The sequence below is a fragment of the Cygnus olor genome, chromosome 11 (genome assembly GCF_009769625.2).
Source record: "Cygnus olor isolate bCygOlo1 chromosome 11, bCygOlo1.pri.v2, whole genome shotgun sequence".
NCBI classification, from domain to species: Eukaryota; Metazoa; Chordata; class Aves; order Anseriformes; family Anatidae; genus Cygnus; species Cygnus olor.
Window position 1 is genome coordinate 13,921,646 of NC_049179.1, and position 12,122 is coordinate 13,933,767.

At 63.7% G+C, this 12,122-nt stretch overlaps 1 protein-coding gene across 3 annotated transcripts; it reads left to right on the forward strand.

Moving 5' to 3' along the window:
• The first annotated feature begins 1,663 nt into the window (after nt 1-1,663).
• MFGE8 (milk fat globule EGF and factor V/VIII domain containing) lies at nt 1,664-10,415 on the forward strand. Of its 3 annotated transcripts, none has more exons than XM_040569926.1 (10): nt 1,664-1,855; nt 3,915-4,040; nt 4,253-4,378; nt 4,663-4,776; nt 4,891-5,072; nt 5,350-5,505; nt 6,267-6,411; nt 7,396-7,580; nt 8,651-8,806; nt 8,925-10,415. In XM_040569926.1, exons 1-10 carry the CDS (start codon nt 1,783-1,785, stop codon nt 9,066-9,068), a joined length of 1,407 nt encoding a protein of 468 aa, XP_040425860.1. In that variant the 5' UTR covers nt 1,664-1,782; the 3' UTR covers nt 9,069-10,415. The 3 variants fall into 3 exon arrangements, with proteins under 3 accessions (XP_040425860.1, XP_040425859.1, XP_040425858.1); XM_040569925.1 differs by having other exon boundaries at nt 1,678-1,855; nt 7,378-7,580; XM_040569924.1 differs by having other exon boundaries at nt 1,697-1,855; nt 4,663-5,072.
• The last annotated feature ends 1,707 nt before the right edge of the window (nt 10,416-12,122 follow it).

Genomic DNA, 12,122 nt, shown 5'->3' on the forward strand with positions numbered 1-12,122 from the left:
CAGAGCTCCGGCTGCCTCCCCCGTCTCCGTTTTTAATATCCTTTCCCATGCGTGTCAGTAGGGACAGCGGCATTTATGCCCCAGGGGACAGAAGGAAAACATTCCGCTTTCTGTTTTTAGAAAGGCTGCTGATTTTTCTGGAGCTCCTTCTGGGACACATCCAGGCGGTTGCCCCTCAAAAGGCAAAACAAACACCCTTGGCCTAGTTGCCTGCGTACGGGCCTGGGAATCTTGCCCCGTGCTCCCCTTCCGACCTTGTTTCCCGCTGAACACAATAGCAGTAATTACCCTGAGGCTGAAGGGTTATTCGAAAGCAAGCTCAGTGTCTTGTCCACTCTCTCCTTTCCAGCTGCTGTTTCTCCCTTCGCTGAGCAAAACGTTCGCTGGTGTTTCCATCAATAACTGATGGAAATTCCACCGCCGAGCTTGGCCGTGAGATACGTGCGTGCTCCCTGCCTTCCTCACGCCCTGGTGCTCCGGGGATACGTTCAAGGGGTTTATTTACGAGGGTGGGCAAGCTCCCTTTGCGTGGGGCACCGCTTGGCTGCACCTCACAGGAGGCACAGGCTGTGTCCAAGGGACGAGGCGGCTGGATGCTGGAGCAGGGATGGAAAATGAGGTGGAACGGCTGATCAAAGTGCACGGCACGTGGCCAGGCTGCTGAGCTCGCTGCCGGCTGAGCTTGCCATGTTGCCAGGGCCAGAAATGGAGCAAGACTCGGGAAGAGTCAACATGTAACGGTGGGCAGCAGCAGGACTATCTGCAGCAGATTAGCTAATGCTAAAACAGAGGGTTTTGCAAGAAGAGATAAGGTCAACTTCATGTTTAGGGGGGACAGGAGGAGATTTCCAGCGCGGAGGCAAATGATCCTGCATACTTTTACTGTGTGGTTTCCTGTACCCTCTTCAGAAGCGTTTGCTGCTGAATATGAATTCAGCCTGAGCGTGCTTTAGCCCGACAGTTTCTGCCTTCCCGGGCAGAGCTCCCCACGTGGCACCAGCTCTGGAGAGCACGGCTGGGCTTTTCCAGCACGGCCTCCCCTGGGGTCTGGGCTGGACAACGCTCAAAGAGGGTCTTGTTCATGGCTGAGCCAACAGATGTGTGGTGCTGGGCTCTGGGGCTGTCCCCGGCCTGGCTGCAGGCTGCTCCGGAGGAAATTGGGCTCCTTGGGCTGATCTGTGCGTGGTGGTGTGGGATGCGCCCTGAGCTCCAAAGCGCCCTGCAGGAACACAGGGGAAGCCCACCCAGGGAGAGGAAACGTACCCCGAGCACGCACCCTGTGTGCTGAGCGTGCTCCCCGTGCGCTCTGAGTGTGCATCCATGCACCCTGCGTGCGCCCTGTGCACTTTGAGTGTGCCCCCCAGGCACTCTGAGCGTGCACCCTGCGCACTGAGTGTGCACCCGGTGCACTCTGAGCGTGCACCCCGTGCACCCCGAGCGCGCACCCCACGCACCACCAGCACGCCCCCACAGCCCCGGAGCGCGCACCCCACGCGCCCCAAGCGCTCTCCCCGAGCTCATTAGCGCCTCGCTCGGCGCTTACTAATTAACCACCTCTACCTTTGAAGCCCGACCCGCGGGGCAGCGGCGGCAGGGCTCCGGGGGGCCGTGCCGGGCCGGGCCGGTCCCACCCCGGGGGCGGGCGGCGGAGCACGTGAGGCCGTGCCGGGCCGTGCCGGGCCGCCCCGAGTCACTCCCCGCCCCGAGCCCCGCGGCGGAGCGGAGCAGGAGCGGAGCGGCTCGGCACGGCTCGGCACGGCTCGGCACGGCTCGGCACGCGGCATGGAGCCGGCAAGGCGGTGGCGAGCGCTGCTCCTGCTGGGGCTGGGGCTCTCGCTGCTGCTGGTGGTGGCCGGTGAGTGCAGGGGGGGGGGCCCGGGGGGTGCGCGCAGCCCCCGCAGGAGCAGAGGGGCCGGGCGGGGCGAGCTCGGGGTCGCAGCTCGCTCCTGGCTGCCAAGCCGGGAGTAGCCGAGCCGAGCTGGGCCGTCCCGTGCTTTCGGGCTGAGATAAGCGTGTAAACAGCTGCCCTGGGAGCGGCCGGCGCGGCGCGGCACCGGGAGCCGCGGGGAGAGGCAGCGCCCTGCGGGTCACCGTGGGGTGGGTGGCCCCAAAAGGGTGACCCCCAAGGGTTACAGTGGGGTGGCTGACCCCAAAAGGCTGACCCCAAAAGGCTGACCCCAAAAGGGTGATCCCAAAGATTGACCCCATAAAGGTGACCCCAAAGGGACGGGTGTGAGCAGGGACCAGGGGAGCGAAGCCCACGCGCGGGAGGGCGCCCGTTCGGCCCTCCCCAGGCAGCCCTGACCTGACCCCCCCCCAGCCCCGCCGGTTTTCGGAGGATGTTATTTTTGCCTTCTGGCCAGCCTGTGGGCTCACATAAGCAAACATTTCCAAAAGCGGTGCCTGAGCTTTGTGGCCTTGGTTCCTGGCTGTCCAGCCCGTGACAGCTCCGTCCTTGACCCGAGAGATCCGTGTGTGGGGAGGATGGAGATGCTGAACCGCTCCGCCACCAGCCCTGAAACGTCCCAAAAAGCAGGAGCATCCAAAACTTTTTGCAGCGATGGAAAATGTGAGCGGCGTGCCTTGTTGCTGGGCGAGGGGCTGGCCGGTGACACCCGCCACCCGAGGAATTATTCCTGGGAGGGGATAAAAGAGAATCTGCTCCCTCGGAATAAATGAAGTATAAATCTAGCACCGGGACCCCTCCCGTCCCAGCCCTGGGAAGATATGCAGGGAATTTTACACCGCTCGCTCCTTTTCCCGCAGTGTCCCACCCCAGAAACTCCCCCGTCGGAGCGGCGTGCGCGAGGATGGCAGGGCGCACACGTCCGCTGGCACGCCGTGCTGCAGGAGGCAGCCAGCTCCTGCCGCTCAACACAGGCAGCTCTGTGCGCAGGGGATCCTTGGGATGCACCCAGGACCTGCGGAGGAGTGTGGGGCGAAGGCATCCCCACGGACCAGCCCGTGTAGGAGCTCTCTCCTCCCGCACCGTAGCTCATGGCAGCGCATTGATGGAGCATGAGGTCATGCAGAGCTGGCTGGGCAGCGCAGGCAGCGACTTGAACCGGTGCCCGAGGTTTTCTGTCTCCCAAGGCTGGGCTAAGGGAGCTCCAGCATCCTTTTGGAAACCCTCGTGGGACGCCCGGGCCCTGCCTGGCCTGCCTGCTCCTGGTGCCTACCCTACAGTTGCTGAGCATCGGGAAGAATAGGATTACCTCAGAGCAGCCCTGCTATTAAAAGGCTAATGAGTAGGAGCTCGCTGAGTAGTAGCTTAGGCTAATGAGAGCCTTGCTGCTTGGTGTGGGTCCAGGCAGCAAGCCCACAGCTCATTACCTTCCACCTTCTCCAGGGCACGCAGGTAGTGGGGGATCACTGCTGGGTCTCCGCCTGAGTTGGAGCTTTGCTCCGACTCGAGCGTGGCACCGAGCGACGTGCTGTCCCTGCGCTTGGCGTGGGGCTCTTAAGGTTTTCAGGCAGCTCTGCGGGAATCCGGTCGAGGTTTATGGAGAGCGTTGCCACCCTGCAGCTGTTTGGGCAGGGTAGATTGGGGGTGGGAGGAATTTCCCCGAGGCCATGCGGCACCCTGCGCTTCCTCCTCTCCCGTCTCCAGTGGCTGTGAGCGCAGGCACGTGGCTCCCCCTACGACGATTTTTTTTGTTTGTAAATACTAACTTTGGTTAGCAAAACCCAGCAGGGTGAGCAGCCCCGTTCCCTGGCATCATCCTGTCCTGCTCATGCCTGTGTGTGCCCCAGCCTGGCCAGCCCCGGCCTCCCGGCACCGCAGCCGAAGCAGGAAGGGCGCTGCAGGCCTGGGATTCCCCTGGGCGCTGGGCTGACCTTCGGGCTCTGTCCAACCACTTTTTCTGTGCACTTTTTTCCTGATGGCTCGCGGTGACACGTGGTTTTGCTGGCAGGTGATTTCTGCAACGTAAACCACTGTCAGAACGGGGGCACCTGCCTGACCGGCATCAACGAGGCCCCCTTCTTCTGCATCTGCCCTGAAGGCTACGTTGGGATTGACTGCAATGAGACAGAGAAAGGTGAGGCTCAGGGAGGGACCCGAGTCCCCGTCGCAGGGGCTCTGTGAGGTGCAGGGGACCAGGCAGCCCGCAGGAGCCTGGCAGCGTGCCCTCCTCGTGGCCCTGTGCCTCCAGCCCTGTTGCATCCTCAGGCACTGAAAACACAGAGGATGCTCTTATTTTCCCCCTTTGCCCATGTAACATCCCTTTTTACCTCCTGTCCCCTTCCCCAGGCCCCTGCCACCCTAACCCTTGCCACAACAACGGCGAGTGCCAGTTGGTCCCAAATCGAGGGGACGTCTTCACCGACTACATCTGCAAGTGCCCCGCGGGGTACGACGGGGTGCACTGCCAGAACAGTGAGTACAGCAGGCTGGGGGGCCGGGGGGGGGCTGGAGGTGGCAGCTCAGGCACCCCTGGACCTGCTCCCAAGGGGATGTGGTGATCCCGGTGATGTGACAGGGGCTGCCCCAAAGCTCAGCTTGCTCCACACGTGTTACCAGCCCTGCGGTCAGCAGGGACACGGCTTGGAGGAGAGCTTCAGGCTGTGCCAGCAGGCCTGGGGGAACCTCGCTCTGCAGACACCTCTCTTCCCGGGGCTGGCTTTGGGGTCACCTCCTGAGCCCCCTCTCCTCTGTCCTAGACAAGAACGAGTGCTCCTCCCAGCCCTGCAAAAACGGAGGCACCTGCCTAGACCTGGATGGCGACTACACCTGCAAGTGCCCTTCTCCCTTCTTCGGGAGGTCCTGCCACGTCCGTAAGTTCCTGGCACCCCTTGTCCCCAGGCAGGAGGCAGACGAGCCCCTGGTTCTGCTGCCTGGTCACGTATGGCCCCTGCTCTCCCTCCCTCCCTCCCTCCCCGCGCCCCCAGGCTGTGCCGTTCCCCTGGGCATGGAAGGAGGAGCCATCTCGGACGCGCAGCTCTCGGCCTCCTCCGTCCACTACGGCTTCCTCGGCCTCCAGCGCTGGGGGCCAGAGCTCGCCCGCCTCAACAACCACGGCATCGTCAATGCCTGGACCTCCAGCAATTACGACAAGAGCCCGTGGATCCAGGTACCTATGGGAGGAGCGGCGAGCAGCCCCGTTAGCTGCTGCTGCTGGGGTTTAGCACGGTGCCACCCGGGACGCCGCGTGTCCTGGAGAAGGCGGTGGGCACCCGGCGCGGTGACGTCCCCTCCTCTGCCCAGACCTGGGGCCAGGGCATGCAGGGCTTTAGCACCGAGGAACCCACGGTGCCCAGGTGTTCCTGGGTGTGATGCGGCCGGGCTGGGTGGTGCCGTGGGTGCAGACCTCACATCCCACTATATTCACCCTCTCGCTCCCCCCCCAGGCCAACCTGCTGAGGAAGATGAGGCTGAGCGGCATCGTCACGCAAGGCGCTCGCCGCGTGGGGAAGTCGGAGTACATCCGCGCCTACAAAGTGGCCTACAGCCTGGACGGGAGGGAGTTCACCTTCTGCAAGGACGAGAAGCAGGACACGGACAAGGTGGGCTGAGCGGTGGGGCTGTGTGCCCAGTCCTGAGCTCGGGGGAGCGCTTCTGACCCGGGTCAGAGCCACCTCGGGGACCCTCCAAGCTGCCGCACGGGCGGTGGCGGTTCGGGAGTGCTCTCCGGCTCTTTAATTGACCATAATGAGCACACCCAAAGAAGCAGGGCTGATTTATTCAGGTCATTCAGATAACATCTTTGTAGTTAACGTGCTACAGAGGATGTGGGCACGGCCTGGAAGCGCCAGCAAATAACTTGCGTGGCTCTGGGCTGAGCGTGAGCCCACCGCGTATCTCGGTCTCGAGTCACTGAATGCAGCACTTTTTTAGGGGAAATGCCTCCTGGCTGTTTTTTTGTGCACCCAGGGAAAGGCTGGGAATATCTGCCTCGCTTTAAACAAAGAAAAGTTTATCTCATCTGCACAGTGCTGGAAAAAAAAAAAGCATGGAAGCGTGACCTGACAGCACGCTGCATTTTGAACGCAAACAAGCACGCCGCCCCTCTGCTTTTCGAGCGCATGTCGCGATTTGGGGAGCGCAGCTGCAGGGATTGGGGGCAGCTCTGTGCGGATGAAGCACGGGGCATCACGTGGCAGTGCTGAGAGCATTGGGGCTGCTGCCAGCTCGTGCGCTCTTCGGGGGCACAATCGAAGAGCTCAGGTTCCCCTGGTTCTGGGGAACAGACACCGAGGTCTGTCCGTCTGGTGGGCAAGGGCTTTTAGGAGGTGCTGGGGTGCCCACCTCTGCCTGCTTTTCCCAGGTTTTCCAGGGGAACGTGGACTATGGCACCATGCAGACCAACATGTTCGACCCTCCCATCACGGCCCAGTTCATCCGCATCTACCCCGTGGTGTGCCGCCGCGCCTGCACGCTGCGCTTCGAGCTCATCGGCTGCGAGATGAACGGTAAATGCGCGCCGTGTGCCGCGGGGAGGTGGCTCTGCGCGGGCTCCGGCTGCTGGGCAGGGGTTGTCCCCTCCCCAGGGACCACGGGGCTGGCAGGGGGGTTCAATCCGGATGGGTGTCGGTCTGGATCCACTGCTGACGTCTCGCCTCTCCAGGCTGACCCCGTGGTCACTGCAGGGGACGTAGGACAGGGCATCCCCCCTCGTACCCGTCCTCGTCCCTACTTGGCCAGTGAGCGCTTGTTTTTCTCAGGCTGTCTCGTGATGCCTGGAAATCCCCACGGGAGCTTTTTGGGAGCGCAGGCTGTTAATCCCATCAGCTCAGCCGGGTAGTGCTGCGTTCTCACGCTGCTAACACCTTCCCAAGCTGTCCCAGCTCACGGCTGGGGTTTTTTTATTGTTCCCCATCCAATCCCTGACCCGGCTGCTTTTCCTGCCGGGGAGCTTGGAAAGCTACCGAAGATCAAAGTCCTGTGGGAAACGTGACTGATGATTAGCCGGAGCCCTCGGCTTTCCCTTCTCCTCCCCGCATTCCTGCCCTGCTGCACGTCCTAGGCAGTGCCTGGCACAGCCCCGAGCGGGGTGAGCGTGCCGGGCTGGGGCTCGGGCCGCATCCTGCCCCTACCCAGGTGCGGTGCCAGCTGTGAATTCAGCGCTGAGCTCTGTCCTCGTGCCGGGCTGTGCTGCAGGGCTGTCCACACGTCCCTGCAGCAGGAGGCACTGTGAGGCAGGGAATGGCTCGGCACCGAAAACACCGTCCTGGCTGCGGCCGGGAGCGTGGGCGAGCTGCCAGCCCCGCACATCCACGGTGCCGTCCCGTGTCCCCGGTGCCATCCCGTGCCCAGCTCTGCTCTCCGTGCCTCCGGGATGTGCCCCCCGGCCCCAAGGGGCTCTGTTGGCTGCGGTGGGGGTGCTGGTGCTTTGGACTCTTTCCATTTCACCGCCCGCATAAACCGTTGTGTTACAGTGTATTTCAACACGGCAGGTTGCTCGGAGCCTCTGGGCATGAAATCCCGCCTGATCTCTGACCAGCAGATCACAGCCTCCAGCGTCTTCAAGACGTGGGGCATCGACGCCTTTACCTGGCACCCCCATTACGCCCGCCTGGACAAGACGGGCAAGACCAACGCCTGGACGGCGCTGCACAACGGGCAGGCCGAGTGGCTGCAGGTGGGTCTGCGTGCCCCAGGCTCTGCCCCGGGGCTGGGGGGGGGCTTACGGCAACCCCCGTGGGGCCCTGACCGCACTCCGGACCCCGACTCCTCAGCCCCAGCTCCTCCTCCCTTCTGTTTTGCAGGACAGCTCAGGTCTGCGTTTCCATTCCCAGCCTGGAATGGGAACAAATAGTTTTGAAATTTCCTTCTCGGTTTCCTTTCCTCCGCTGTTTTTATACTTTTCACATGATTTCGTGACATAATAGGACAAAGCAGTTTAGATATTTGTCCCACTTTTTCTTTTATTTGGGAAATGATTAAAAGCAGCTGCTCCTCAGCCCTAAATCAAGCAGCTGAGGGAAATGCCTCCTGATGGGGTCGCAGTGACACGCTGCCTTGGGCTGTAGCACTGAAGGCTGTACGTTTGTGTACGTGCAGATAGGTTTACATTTACACTCATCTATATAAATATACAGATATGTATGGCTAGTACTGGCCTGAAGGAACATAAAATAGGAGCTAAATTAATGAGGCTTTCAGCTCGTTTGCTGCGTTGCCCCGCGCCGTGCCAGCAGCAGTAGCACAGCGTGGCAGAGCAGGAGGCAGAGCAGATAGAACAGAAACCATCTCACTCACGGCCCAAATGTCAGACCGCGTTGAACCGCGTGTTTCCTCAGCCAGAATCGCTTTCTGCTGGAAATGCATTTCCCCTGGGGGTTCTTTACTTTTTGCCTGGAGAGCTTTGCCATCCTTCCCACAGTGACCTTTTCAGCAAACGGTGCGTAAGGGGCAGCAGCGACGTGCGGGGAGCAGACCCCTGCCCCACGGGGGCTGAGCTGAGGCAGCTGGGCTTGTGTCTCGCTTTGGGTCGCTCGGAGGGATGCTGCGAGTGTTAAAGGCTCGGATATTTCATGACAGCATTTTATTAGCTGCTCTGCCACCGGGGAAGAGGTTGAGTGGTGTTTTCTGTGCTCCGGACCCCCGGGAGGCACGGGATGCTCTGGGTGGGAGCGCTGCTGCCCCGGCAGGGCTGTGCCAGCCCCGCTGATGTGCGGCGCCGTGCCCCCAACCTCCTCTCTGTGCCAGATCGACCTCCGGGACCCGAAGAAGGTGACGGGCATCATCACGCAAGGCGCCCGCGACTTCGGCCACATCCAGTACGTGGCAGCCTACAAAGTGGCCTACAGTGACAACGGCACCTCCTGGACCGTGTACCGGGACAGCCAGACCAACAGCACCAAGGTGAGGGGGCGGCGAGCTCCCGGGGCTCGGGGACGCCTCGGGGTCGGGTGGCACAGGGGAAATTCGGGCTGGTGGCCGGGGGTTCCCCGCGGTGCTCACCCCCGCCCTCTCCCCCCAGATCTTCCACGGCAACAGCGACAACTACTCGCACAAGAAGAACGTCTTCGACGTGCCCTTCTACGCCCGCTTCGTGCGCATCCTGCCCGTGGCCTGGCACAACCGCATCACGCTGCGCGTCGAGCTGCTGGGCTGCGACGAGTAGGCGCCGGGGCGGCGCGCAGAGCACCGACGGGGCTGCTCTTCCCCGCCGCCCGGCCCGCGCCCTGCCCGCCCCCGCGCACCTCCCGCTCCCACCTCAAGCCTCCCTCTCCCCCTCCCCGAAAATTCGGGGGCGCTGCCTTTCGCCCTGGCTGGATGGGGCTGGGGAGGCTCCCCCCGCCCTGCCTTGGCGCTGGGGCTGCAGCACTGCGCTTCGTGGGGCTGTTGTGGGTGGGATGTGGGGATGGGTCCTGCTCTTTTGCCCCGTGAGCTGGGAACGAGGGGCCCTTCTGCAGCTGGGGCTTGGCCGTAGGACCCCCCGCAAATCCTGGAGCCAACTTTTCTGCCCCTTTTCGCTTCTGCTTCCAGCAGCGAGGCTACAGCCAGCAGCAGCGCCCTGCCTGCGCCACGCCAGAGCTCAGGGCTTGGCTGTTTTGGGGGGACCAAAACCAGCCCCCGCCGTCCCTCCTGCTCCCCGCACAGCTGCACGCAGGGGGCTGCAAACCCTCAGCTGGGTCCCCTGTCCCTTTCGCAAGGCCCCGAGTCCCCTTGCCGGTGGTGTCAGTGCTGCATAGTGCGAGAGGAGTGATGAGACGGGGGAGAGGCTGCTCCTATCACAAAGTGCCGCGTCTCCTTGGCCGGCAGCTCTGCCCCCTGGGTCTGGCTTTTTGGCAGCCGAGAGCCCTCCCCAGCCCCCAGCCAGGCTGTTTTCCCCAAGGGAGCAAATCCGGGGGTCTGCGGGGTGCGGGTGGTGGGGGCACCCTGCCCTCCTAAGGGGGGAGGTCTTGGGAATTGTTTCTCTCCCCTTTGATCACATTCCCAGGGTGCCAGCACCAGCGTCCTCCAAGCCTCAGCAGTGCCACCGTCCCCTTTTATTGGGGGGGCTGCAGGTCCCTCGCCCCCAGAGCCAAGCAGTGGCTGCCATCTGCAGTGGGGACGGGGAGCTGGGCACGGGATGCCGGGAGGAGCAGCAGCAGGCGGTGGCTGAGCGACCCAAGTGCAGTGGGCAGGCAGTCGCATCCCTGACCCTTTTTGTAACCTGATTTTTCCCTTTCTGTGCTGGAGGGGAGCCTCACGATGCCGGAGCAGGCGGGAGTGGTAGTAGGAGAGGGGTGAGAGCTGACACTGCCAGGCAGGAGCGTGGCCAGGGGCTCAGGGCAGCGGCAGGACAAGCCCTCGCCTTGGGGCCGTGTCCCCATGGGCAGCACTGGTGGCGATGCTGTCCCCGTGTGCTGCGACGGGAAGCGGCCGCGGGGCCGGGCTGGCTTTGGAAAGCACCGAGGGGACCTGGCCCGTCTGGGGCTGGCCCTGCTGGGGTGTCACTGACAGTATTAAAACCAGCTGAAACTTCGGGCTGTGTGCCCTCTGCTCTGTGATGCGGCTGGAGGGAAGGCGGAGGGGCCCCGGGGTGCCCCTGTGCCCAGGGTACCCGGGCTGCGCGCATCCTTCCCACGGCCTCCACCCCTCCCAGCTGCTGCAGCCCGGTGCTCGCAGCTGGCCCAGCGTAACGGGACGGGACGTGGGGAGGGGAAGTGGCTATCAGCACCCCACACCCTGCGTATCCTCCTTTGGCTCTGATCCTGGAGCAAATCCCCCAATGTGAAGCGAAACTGGCTCTTGGAGCGAGAGCTTCGGCCGGGGCTGCGCGCGGGGATGCGGCCGGCCGAGCTCCTGGGGGGTGGGGGATGGAGGGTGCTGGATGGGGACCCTGGGCCTGGCGGGGAAGGCACTGAGGTGTTGGGGTGGGTCAGCTTTGCTTCCTTCCAGAGGTTTCTGCCTCACTGGGCAGGGACCCCGAGGCTGGCACGAAGGGCCCTGGTGCCACCTGCATCCCGCCACAGTCCCGCTGTCCCCGAAGCTCCTGAACTCCCCACAGCCCTGGCTGCTCGGTGACAAATCGGTGACACAGCCAGAGCTGGGGGGGGGGACACGCTGAGCTCTGCTCCCATCCAGACGTGCCCCCCTTATCGCCGGGAAGCTGCGGCAGAGATAAGGGCAGCCTGCTCCAAGGCAGGCCGAGACAGCCCTGAGCCGGGGGAGGCTGTGACAGGGAGGACGAAGCGAGCCAAAGCCACACGTCGGAGCAGGGGACGCGTCCTCCACGCCCCGTCACCGCTGTCCCCTGCCACCCCCACCCCGCTGGGGGATGCTGAGCCCCTTCCCAGCACCGCGCCGCTTCCTTCCTCCCGCAGACCTCGGGGCTGCCTTTGAAGAGGGCGAGGAGGGCCGGGGCACCCTGCTCACCACGCAAAGCCTCTGTCGGCTCGTCCCTGTCCCTCGGATGCTCTTCCCGGAGGCAGGAAGGCCGGCACGCTGCAGCCGCGGCACCCCGCCGCCTGCTGACCCCGCTGCCGGTGCTGCCAGCTGCCCGCGAGCCTGCTCGGCAGGAAGCAGCCGCAGGGGAGAGCATCCTCTCGCCTCTGCCCGGAAAGCCCAGCGCCGATCGCAGCCTCCTCCGTCCTGCCGCGGGTGCGGGTTTTCCTCCCTGCTTTTAGCCTTCAGCAACAGGTTCCTGCTGGGAGCTGAGACGGGTCCCATGCAGGCGGCGTTTCGGAGAGAAATCCCCAACGGGGCCGCGCCGGAGCTGTCAGCCCCTGGCTTTGAGGCGGGCGAGCCAGGGATGACATTTTTATGGCTCCTGTTCAACCCGCAGCTCGGCCAGCCCCAAGCACGTGCCCGTCCCACATGCTGCGGGGTTGGATCTGCCCTGACCCCGCGCAGCGCCGCTCACCCCGCAGCCCACGGCCGCCCTTGGGGGGCTCAACCCAAAGCCCCAGCAGAAAGCAGGGCTGGGAGCATCCCCTGAGCACCGACAATAGGGTGAGAGGAGGGAAGGAGCCCAGGGGATTCACCAAACAATCCCTGTCCCCTTCTCCTGGGGCCGTGCGGAGGGATGGCTCGTTGCGGGGCATTTCGGGCACCCTGCAGCTTTTTCCTCCTCTCCGAAACAATGGGGCGGCCGCGCCAAGGAGCAGCGTGCCCCGGCGGGGAGGGGACCGTCCCCGATCAGATCAGATCAGACGCTGGCTGGGACGTGGGGAGGCATGTCCCGGAGCCG

Coding starts and splice junctions, on each gene's coding strand:
- MFGE8 (XM_040569924.1), top strand. CDS start 1,783: ATGGAGCCGGCAAGGCGGTGGCGAGCGCTGCTCCTGCTGGGGCTGGGG. Junction 7,581..8,650: donor GGCAGGCCGAGTGGCTGCAG/GTGGGTCTGCGT, acceptor TCTCTGTGCCAG/ATCGACCTCCGGGACCCGAA. Junction 8,807..8,924: donor GCCAGACCAACAGCACCAAG/GTGAGGGGGCGG, acceptor CTCTCCCCCCAG/ATCTTCCACGGCAACAGCGA.